General features: G+C 36.1%; 2 protein-coding genes across 2 annotated transcripts; both read right to left on the reverse strand.

The window, feature by feature from the left end:
- LOC102027168 (olfactory receptor 51V1-like) lies at positions 1 to 945 on the reverse strand. Its single transcript, XM_005380073.1, has one exon. It carries the CDS (start codon positions 943 to 945, stop codon positions 1 to 3), a length of 945 nt encoding a protein of 314 aa, XP_005380130.1.
- Positions 946 to 8,365: 7,420 nt separating this feature from the next.
- Positions 8,366 to 9,373, reverse strand: LOC102027515 (putative olfactory receptor 52P1). Its single transcript, XM_005380074.2, has one exon. The coding sequence runs from the start codon at positions 9,371 to 9,373 to the stop codon at positions 8,426 to 8,428; it is 948 nt and encodes a 315-aa protein (XP_005380131.1). The 3' UTR covers positions 8,366 to 8,425.
- Positions 9,374 to 10,286: the final 913 nt, after the last annotated feature.

A 10,286-nucleotide genomic window follows, 5' to 3' on the forward strand; every position in this document is an offset into this window, starting at 1 on the left:
TTAGGTTCCCTTCAGATAGAACAATCTCTGGATTCTCCTGCGTATCTGTTGGGTCTTGATGCTATAAATGATGGGGTTCATCAAGGGTGGGAAAAGGATGTAGATGTTGCCCATGAAAACATGAACCAGTGGGGAGAGGTGTTTTCCGAAGCGGTGCACCATGGTCAGACCAATGATGGGGATGTAGAAAACTAGAACAGCACAGATGTGAGACACACAAGTTTGCAAGGATTTCATTCTCTCCTCCCGGGATGCAATGGCTAAAACTGTGTGCAGGATCATGACATAGGAGATTAGGATGAGCACAGCATCCAACAACAGAGTGCTGATCACCAGAGCCAAAGCGTAAATGTTATTGAAGCGGATGTCTGAGCAGGCCATTTGGATTAAGTCCTGGTGGAGGCAGAAGGAGTGAGAGAGGACATGAGGGCGGCAGTAGTTTAAAAACTTCAGGCGGATGATGACTGGAGGAATGAGGAAGAAACTCCTACATAAGATCATTACGCCAATTTTCACTATGTTGTCATTAGTTAGGATGGAGGAATAGCGTAGAGGGTTGCAAATGGCTATGTAGCGGTCAAAGGACATAGCTAGGAGGACTGAGGACTCCATTAAGGACAGACTATGGATGAAGTAGGACTGAGCGATGCAGGAATCCAGACTGACCTCTTGAATGAACCTCCACAGGACACCCAGCACTGTGTGCACGGTGGACAGCCCCATGGACAGATCGGTGAGGGCCAGCATAGCCAGGAAGTAGAACATGGGCTCGTGCAGGCTCGGCTCAGTTCGAATCACATGGAGCACCATGCAGTTTCCCAGGAACACCATGGCATAGATGATGGAGAGAGGGATGGAGACCCAGAGATCATCAACTTCTAGGCCAGTTAAACCAGTGAGAACAAATCCAGAACTGCTGTGATTAGATATGGAGATAGTAAACATTAATGAATGACTGAGAAGTAGCTACAATTAAGTAAAACTGCATGGGCTTGAAATAGCTTAAGTTTTAGTAATGTTTATCAGCTGTGAGGGAGAAAATGAAATGCAATGCAATTTTCATAAGGAGTAAAACAGACTTCTGATTCTATTTTGTTTAGGATAAAAACCTCTTCTTCTATAGACCTGGAGCCTGCTGAGCTAGTGACAAGATGCAAGAAGGAAGAGTGCAGAATTTTATGCCGAAATGCTAATGCTAGTGGACACAGGGGATTCAACCTTTACCGAAGGCTTGTGGGAGCCTATGTTCAGCCCTAGAAAGATAATGCATGATAATAACAGGAGTGCTGTTCTGCTGTGGGACACCACCCTCAGGAGGATGAAAATGCATAGCTCAATTTTACCTTCAGTAACACAGCTGTGCCTTTCTGTTGATGCAACATTTCATGTGATCCCAAAGGAAATGGGCTGGTAAAGTGCTGTACTTTGCAGAACAAAAAAATTAGGCAAAACAAGCTACACACTTCAGTGGAATTTGAACTTTTCCTCACATTCCACAATGTTTATTGCCTCAAAATCATTGACAGCTTTAAACCATAAATTTTCTTTGCTTTCTCTGCACCTCTTTATCCTATTTTTATGTCATTTCTGAATCTCACAGTATTGCTACTTCTCGCGAGTTTCTTGTAAAAGAGAATCTGTGTGACATACATTTCAAGCTAGGGCACACTATACATGTGTTTTAAACTTTTTGGTTCATCTATGAAAGTGTTTGCTATTCATGCATGCAAGAAAATTGATTATTTAGCATATCATATTTGTGTAATAAAGCTAATGGTCATGAATGTAGCCAAAAGAGAATACCATGCTATGTGAACATTTTCTGGGGATTACTAGATTAAAACAATATAATTCTGCTTGGATCTTTCATTGTGTTGTGTTGCAGAGGTTCTTTCCTGGGTGTTAAGTTAGTCAGGCTGTTTTTTGCTAGATGTTTTATTTTATACATTTAATATCTGTTTTCTTGAACGATTATACTGTTGTTTAATTTTATCTTCTTACATTGTCTTGCCTTTTAAACTGCTTTTACGGAATGAGTTGAAAGATATTCCATCCACATAATTTACTGAAAGAGTTCATGTAGAAATAGTGTGCCTTTCTTCTATGAATCACAAGTGAGCAGCATACCATGGCATATTCTTATCCTCAATGTTTGTGCCTGAAAATGAAACAGAATTAGTAGTTTGTAATGTTCAGATTACACATTTCTGCTTGAAAGCAAAACTTGTTTATTGGATTCTTGAAGTGTGTCTATTTTTGCTAAGCTTTTAAATCTATCAGCTGATTGCCTCAGTGCTCACTTCCTATTCTTTTAACATCAGAGCAATCTGAGAGTTTATCTGTTTTATTCAGAATAGTGACAACTTGTGTATTTAAGTTTTTAGATCAACCTAGAAGAATTACAGTTCATATTTTCAAAATACTAATTGTTTATTTGATTCTTTGTCATTATTTTGTTTCCAGTGAATTTATAACTGATCTGACTTTTGTTTTGCTTTTTCTGTCTATTATATGTTTAATGAGTTCATTTACTATTTTTCTCAGTTTTAACTTGGATTATATCTTTTGTTACTTTTTCCAATTTCTCATCCTCAGGGTCTAACCCCTTCTGTTCTTCATGTGTATTTCATCTAAAGTGTTTTCGTTTTCATCTTTACACCTGAAATGTCTTTTGGTATCTTCTTGGTTTTTACTTTTATATGAAATTCCAACATAATTATTATACAAATGATTTTATCCTCTCTTTATTATAGTAGTGTCATTTTTATACTAGAACCTGTGGATTGATTTTTTTCTTCATTAATTTTTACTCTTATTGCTTCTATACATACTTGCAAAATATTTTGATTGGATCCCAGCTATTGGGAAATTGGCTCTGGTAGTTACCGAACAATTTTGTGTTCCTATATAAACGCTTAAAAGCTGTTCTGGAGGAAGGATATGGTACATGGTGTCAGACTGATCAATTCTGATCGCTCAGTCAATCTGTGTATTTCACCAAATGCCGTTCAATCCTAAGATTTTCTATGCTGACATACAAATGAACTTTTCCCTCTTTTCTCTATTAGTAACAGTTACACAAAAATCCTAAGGTAACATTTCCTGAGTGCCCAGTAGTTTCATCCCATGCTCGTAATCATCAGTCTTACACTGCATGTTTGAGGGCTCTGTGGGTCTTCAACTTTCCCGTGCTGTACACAGCTCTCTCCTGTTTTGCATTTTCTTCAAAATACAAGACTTTCTTCCCTCAACACTCGGATGCTTCTCATCATTCCAGGAGTATAACATGCCCCCTTTAATTTCCTTTCCTTATTCTGTGGCTTTGTAACTTCCTTAATTCTGGAAGCCAGGAATGTTTCAGTTAATCCTTGCCTATATTTCAATTATGTCTGTTGTTCATTTATCTTGTCTTCATATTTGCTCTCTCTTTTTCTGTTACCAGGGTCTCACTTTTGCCATTGAAGCTGAGACACAGCACATGATTTTTCTTAATTATTTGCTACTTAAAGACTTCTGAGGGTGGGTATTCAAGTTGCAGAAAGGGAAGTATAACTTTCTCTGATTAAGACTTAAACTTGGGCAAGTGTTATATGTATATCCCTCTCAAAGCCTCTGTATATACCTGCAGCAAACTTAGATATTTTAAATTTCATTCTAACATTTAGTGAAAAATCTAGCCTTAAATATTTTTCCCTTTCTTCCTCTTTTTTCTTTTTAATGTTTTTAGAAGAGCAGTTAGTTTAGGCAGAGGATGTTAAGTTTTTGCAGTGGTGCATATCTGTGTGTGATGTGTGACAGAAAGAAGGAAAGATTGTCACAGAATCAGGGATTTTCATCAATTTATCCTCAGACAGAATCTGTAATCTTGGAGAAAACTAATTTTTGTATATTCATCATGAACCACTGACACTGTCTTAAGGCAGTATGTATCATGTCTCTGTTAGAAATCAGTAAGTGAACAGCCAATTTGTGTTTAAAGCCTACTATACCTAACTCTAGCCCTGTAGCTCTAGGAAAAGAATTGAGCTGACAGCGAGATGACCAAGACTGGATTCTACAAATGTTCAAGCAGTAAAACTGATATTTTTTATGAGTATTTGGAGGCAACTATATCATTAGTTTGGAGCCAGGAGATATCGTTGTGTGGTAGTCTAATCCCAGGGGTAAATAGTCTGCTGTCAAAATGTAAAGTAAGAGAATAAGGTGTGAGAAACCTCATTTTGTGCTACAGTTAAGTTTTGAAAGTTGTGTCTCTCCTCTACAAAAAGCACCCAATGAATGGATCTTGATTTCATCTAAATTCTGTATAGTGATGTATCATTTTCAATATATCAGAGAAAAAGTAACTTCTTAGAAATATAATATTGTCTAAAGATGATATTATAAATATTATTTAAATTGGAATCATAAACTCATATAAAACTTGGTACATATGCAACAACTACCATAATAGAATGAAGGAAATTGAGGGACAAGAGAAGAATATATGCTAACATCAGTGTTGACCTGTATAAGAAAATGTACTTAAAGGAAAAATAAAGTGAGGAGGAGATGTATTTGGACTACAAATACACAAACACCCATACAATACACATGCACATGATATGTACAAAGTTTTATTAAAAGGATAATTCCAAGAAAAGTATTTTTACTCAATACTTAAAATACCTTTAAAAAAGTGAAAACAGTGTTTTTTTCAATAGATGTCTGCCTGATGTCTTGAGTGAATGACCTAAAACTTCTGGGTAAGGACCCTGAAATAAGTGTAGTCAATATATCTATTAATTATCACAAAAAGTTAATGGAATAACTTTAACTGATTATACACAGCCCAAGATTTTTCCACTCATTCACTCTACATACGTGTTTCTCTAGAATGATGTTGTTTAAGCTTATAGAAAATATGGATTTATCTGTTTATACATGTGAGATAAAGACATAGAGTTCTAGACTCAGACTCAGAGTACAGGGAGGGAGAGGTGGAGAGGGCAGAGAGAGAGAGAAGAGATCTGAAATGTAAGATAAATCCCATTTTAAAAGCCTTTGTATGCCTATGCATTACTGGACCTTCTTAACTGTCTCTCATCAGTAGAAGAGTATGTCTGAAAAATGGTATATGCAAAACCACATTCAATCTGTGTATAAATCTAGGGGGACAGCAAACAAGAGAAACATGCTCAATAAACACTGTCAATCTAAGTCAGAAGCATAAGCTGGGAGTGCTCAGCCAACATGCTCAAGGTCAGTGGCGCAGTCTTTGAGTTCATGTGTTGACGTGGTTTGAGAGCCTGGTTTGAAGTCTGTGCAGTTGTATAGTCGGGATTCCTTTCTGTGCATGTACTACATTTCTGTTTTTGGGAATTATCTTCTCCTGGCCATCATGAAAGCCAGGACACCCTCTGTGGACCCATGGGTCTCTTAAAACAGCAGACATTACTCTCAGTACATACATCCTACCCAAAATGCTAGGGATTTTTAGGTTAAGCTGACAAAAATATATGTTGATGTTTGTCTCCTACAGAAGTGGTCCATCTGCACATTACAGTTTACTAAGGTGATGAATAACATTAATGGATTTTCAAGTACTGAAACAGCTCTGTCCACCTGGAATAAATCATACTGTTTGATGTAACATTATTTTTATAAATGACTTTACTTAACATTTTCAGTATTTTTGTTGTGGATTCATACATTTTTGCTAATAAGAGACACTGGCCTAAGTTTTCCTTTTTGCTAATATTTTTTATGGCTTGGTATGAGTGCTCCTTCTGCTTGTATTTTGTTGTTGTCATTATTTGTTTATTTTTGTTTTCAGATACAGTCTCCTTATGAAGTTCGGGCTGACCTCGAACTCCGTATGTAATCCTGGACCTGGTGGTGATACTCCTGCCTTGGCCTCACAAGTGCTGGGACTATGAGCATGCAGCACCACGCCTGGCTTGCTTTTTGAAGAAATTGGAATTACTTCTTCAAATGGTGTTTAGAATTTAGCAGGAAAATTATCTGGGCATATGTATGGCTTTCTGTTTTGGAAGACTATTATTGATTTATTTCTGAATAGATATTTGCAATTTATGTTTCTGTTGCTTTGATTTATATTTTTATAAACTCTTTCTGCCAAGGAATTGACCCTTACACTCTTGTCATCTGTGTAGGACCAGAGTTCTTCAGAGTATTCTTTTATTTTCTTTTCCATATCCATGCTGATGAGTCATAAGAACCCTTTCATCCATTTCTGATATTGATTGTTTCACTAGCATTTTCTTATTTTCCTGTCCATAGGTTTATCAATTTTTTTGGAGATTTCAAGAGCAGGGATTATTATATTGCTTCTCTATATTCAATTTCATTGATACCTATTTGAAGTTTTATTCTTTTCATTTCTTTGTTTCAGATTTTTATGTTGGTTAATGTTTTTTATTTTAGAGACAAAAGAACCAAAACATATTAACAAACACACAGACATAAATGAAACAACATAAAAACAAACAAAAAAAAACCACACTGAATTTCAGAGAAGGTGAGAAGAAATTAACAATGATTGCTGGATTACATACTGTTACCTTCATATTGGTTACTCAGATAAACAAATACAGATATGCAAGAATGATCAAACAATTGAATATCAACTGTTCCTTAGAAGAAAGCAACAGAAATTAGTAGGAAAATTATCCCAGCCATCTTGTGTGTGTGTGTGTGTGTGTGTGTGTGTGTGTGTGTGTATTTCCCCTTTCTTCTTTATTTTCTCCTTTCCCTCATCCCAGTTGTTCTTTCCTTTTGAGCAGTTTCTTTCTCTTTTTCACTATCTACTGTAGCTTTTAGATTTCATTTACTCTTTCAAGTTCTTATACTAGGGAGACAATATGATGTTCACACATGTAAGATTTATTTCACTTATGAGTAGAGTCTCTAGTGGCAACCATTTACCTATGAAAGCCTTGAGTTTATCTTTCTTTACAGCTGAGTAATATTGCATTATAAAAAGAAGCTGTGCTATTTTTATATAACAGATTTTTAAAATTTTATTTTCATTGGTGCATGTTTGCCATACATAACGATTACACTCATTGTGAGGAGGAGCTGCGGTATTAACACATCTTCATTTGTTTTACTTCCCCTACTTTCTTCCCCCTACCACCATTTTCTGGCTTTAGGTTTTCAACTTCATTTTATTCTCTAGTTCTTGAAGTTAGAAGCTTCTATAATTTTCTTCTGCTATAATATACACATTGAATGTTATAGATTTCCTGATTAAAAAGAGCCTTCACTGCACCCCACATGTATTATTAAGTTTTGTTTCCATTAGTGAAAAATATGGACTTAAATTTTTCCTAGGACTACTTCTATGACTTCTGTGTTGTTTAAAATGGTGCTATTTAATCTGTATGCATTTGGGGGCTTTCCAGATATCATTTTGTTAATAATTTTATTTAATTTCACTTTGACCTGAGAACACATTTTGTACCATTTTAATTCTTTTACTTCTGCTAAGGTGAATTTGATGACCCAGAATATGGCCTATCTTTTGAAACTTGTAAATCAGCTTTAGGAAAATATTTATTTTGACGTGGTTCAGTGGAGCATTATATAAATGACAATCAGATCAAGTGGAATGATGAAATATTACTTATATCTCTACTCATATTCTGCCTTGTGGACCAATCTCTACAAGTCAAATCTGCAGCTGCAATTCTTCACATCCTCTTGCAGTTCTGTCAGTTTGCCCACACATTTTGTTGCTTGGTTGTTATATCCCTACACAAGAAAGATGGATAATGTATTTACAGACAGTTGACCTTTAATCGTTACATTAGATCATTTTCCAAATAGTTTTCTATGGTCTAAAGTACTCTGACTAAAATTAACAAAGTTGTTTGAACTCTCCTATGTTTACTTAGGTGACATTGATGCTTTTACAGTGCTGCTTTAACCAATATGTATTTGTATATTTAAAGTGGGTTTCTCATGTACAACACATAGGTAGGTATATGCTAGTTTTTCAGCCATTGAGAAAAAGTTTACAGTTAGTTGGTATATTTGAACAAATAACATTTATGCAATTAGTGATATAGCTGGGTTAAGATTTGCCATGCTTGTGGCTGTTTACTGTTCATTACATTTCAAATCTGTCTATTCTTTCCTCTTTTCTGGAACTAACAGATAATATATTGAAATTTGAATTTAAAATGCCAGTTTTACTCCTTTAAACTATGTGAAAACATGACATTAAGTGACAAAAAAAATTTTGAATCATTGGTTTACATGAAAATTTTAAAAATAGAAAATTGTTATATCAGGTCAAATATCTCTGATACAAATAATAGGTTAATTGAGAAATAAAATTTTCAACAACAGGTAGGAATTATTGTACATATGCCATCATTACATAAGCCAAATTCTGCCAACAGAGGTTGTATTGAAATGTTTATTTCTCAGAAATCTTGTTTGGAAAGAAAAGACCTACCACTCGGTCACGAATCTGCTTGGTCTTGACACCGTACACCAGCGGATTGACAGTAGGGGGCACCAGAAGATACACACTTGCAAAGATTACATGCACACTTGGAGGCACCTTCTTGCCAATACGGTGAGTTAGGAAGCTGAACAGTGCAGGAGTATAGGAGACAAGAATAGTGCAGACATGGGCAGCACAGGTGCCCAGGGCTTTAGAGCGGGAATTCTGGGAAGACAGCCGGAAGACTGTCTGGAGGATCTTGATATAAGATGTGGCTATGAGGCCTAGGTCCAATATCATCACTGAAAGGGCTACAGAGATTCCATATGCTCTGTTTATGGAGGTGCTGGCACTGGCCAACTTCACCACAGCCATGTGCTCACAATAAGTGTGACTGATGATATATTTTGCATGGTATGGCAACCTCTTAATGAGAAGTGGACAGGGCAAAACCATAAGTATAGCTCGGCTGATACCAACTAAGCCCATTTTAATGACCACTGATGTTGTCAGGATAGTTGTGTAACGCAGTGGAATGCAGATAGCTGCATAGCGATCAAAGGCCATGGCTACCAGGAGCGCTGACTCAATAATGCAAAGGGTGTGGATGAAATACATTTGTGCCAGGCAGACGTCAAAGTCAATCCAGTGGTCATCAAGCCAGAAGATGCCAAGCATCTTGAGGGCTGTGGAGGAAGAAAGAGCCATGTCATTCACTGCCAGCATGGAGAGGAAGAAATACATAGGCTGATGAAGGCTTGGCTCTAGCTTGATAGTAACAGTGATTATGCTGTTCCCCAGCAGGGTCAGGACAAACAGCAGGCAGACAGGAATGCCAATCCAGCAGTGAAATTTTTGCAAGCCAGGAATGCCAACGAGGAATATAGATGAAATATGATGTGTAGCATTGTCTTCCATGTTAAAACAAAAAAAACTTGCATATTTATTGGGAAGAAGGTAAGTCCTTTATTGGAAGAAACTCAGAGTACAAAGCAGTTCTTCCGTTCCCCTGAGTGGGAGGGATCCTAACTCACTGTGTAGCAGTCTTCGTGAGGGCTGGCTGTTGTCTTAAACCTCTGTAATCTGTAAACCATTTCATGGTTCAGCTCCAATGATATTCACCTACAAATTTAAAAAGTACATTAGTTCATTGCAGATTTTTCTGAATTTTAAATTTTCATTCAATTCTACTGGAAAACCTTATTGTGTATTAGACTGCACAGTTGATAAAATAACCTGATATTTCCATTTAAAGGAACAATATACTTTTCAGGAAAATGAAGATAAAATATAGAGGCTCAAGCATACATATGCAAAAACACACAAATAATTAATAAGTATTTCAGCATGTATTCATCTTTAATACTGATGTCCCTAGGTAGAATAATTGGAATTTACAATAAAATTTCCTAATGCTAAAATGCATATAAAATTTATGGACAATCAATATTTTATCTTTATTATATGGCAAATTAGTACATATAGTACTATCAAAGGACACAATTATAAGAATGAAAAATCTTGCATGGCTTTGTATTACATTCTAGAATTGAGCACCTCTTTTTTCCATGAAATAAACAAGTTTCTATGAAGAACGAAGCCTGATTTTGTAGATGGAAAAAGGATGAAGAAATCAGGAAAGAAAGGAGAACAAGAAATAGATCACTCACTTCAGTTACTTTCCTTGTCAGTAGGGAAAGAGAGACAGATAAACAGAAGAAAAAAATGATTGATGAATATCTAGTTACTACAGGTTGGCTTTTTTACATAGGATTAAAGCGGAAAGAACTTTATGCTCATGCTATTCAAATTGGCCTGTGGAAACTCTGGT

The sequence above is a fragment of the Chinchilla lanigera genome, unplaced genomic scaffold (assembly GCF_000276665.1).
Source record: "Chinchilla lanigera isolate Chin_1 unplaced genomic scaffold, ChiLan1.0 scaffold00013, whole genome shotgun sequence".
Taxonomy (NCBI): Eukaryota; Metazoa; Chordata; class Mammalia; order Rodentia; family Chinchillidae; genus Chinchilla; species Chinchilla lanigera.

Excerpts from the sequence above, each read along its gene's own strand:
- LOC102027168 (XM_005380073.1), bottom strand. The coding sequence starts at position 945 with ATGTTTACTATCTCCATATCTAATCACAGCAGTTCTGGATTTGTTCTC.
- LOC102027515 (XM_005380074.2), bottom strand. The coding sequence starts at position 9,373 with ATGGAAGACAATGCTACACATCATATTTCATCTATATTCCTCGTTGGC.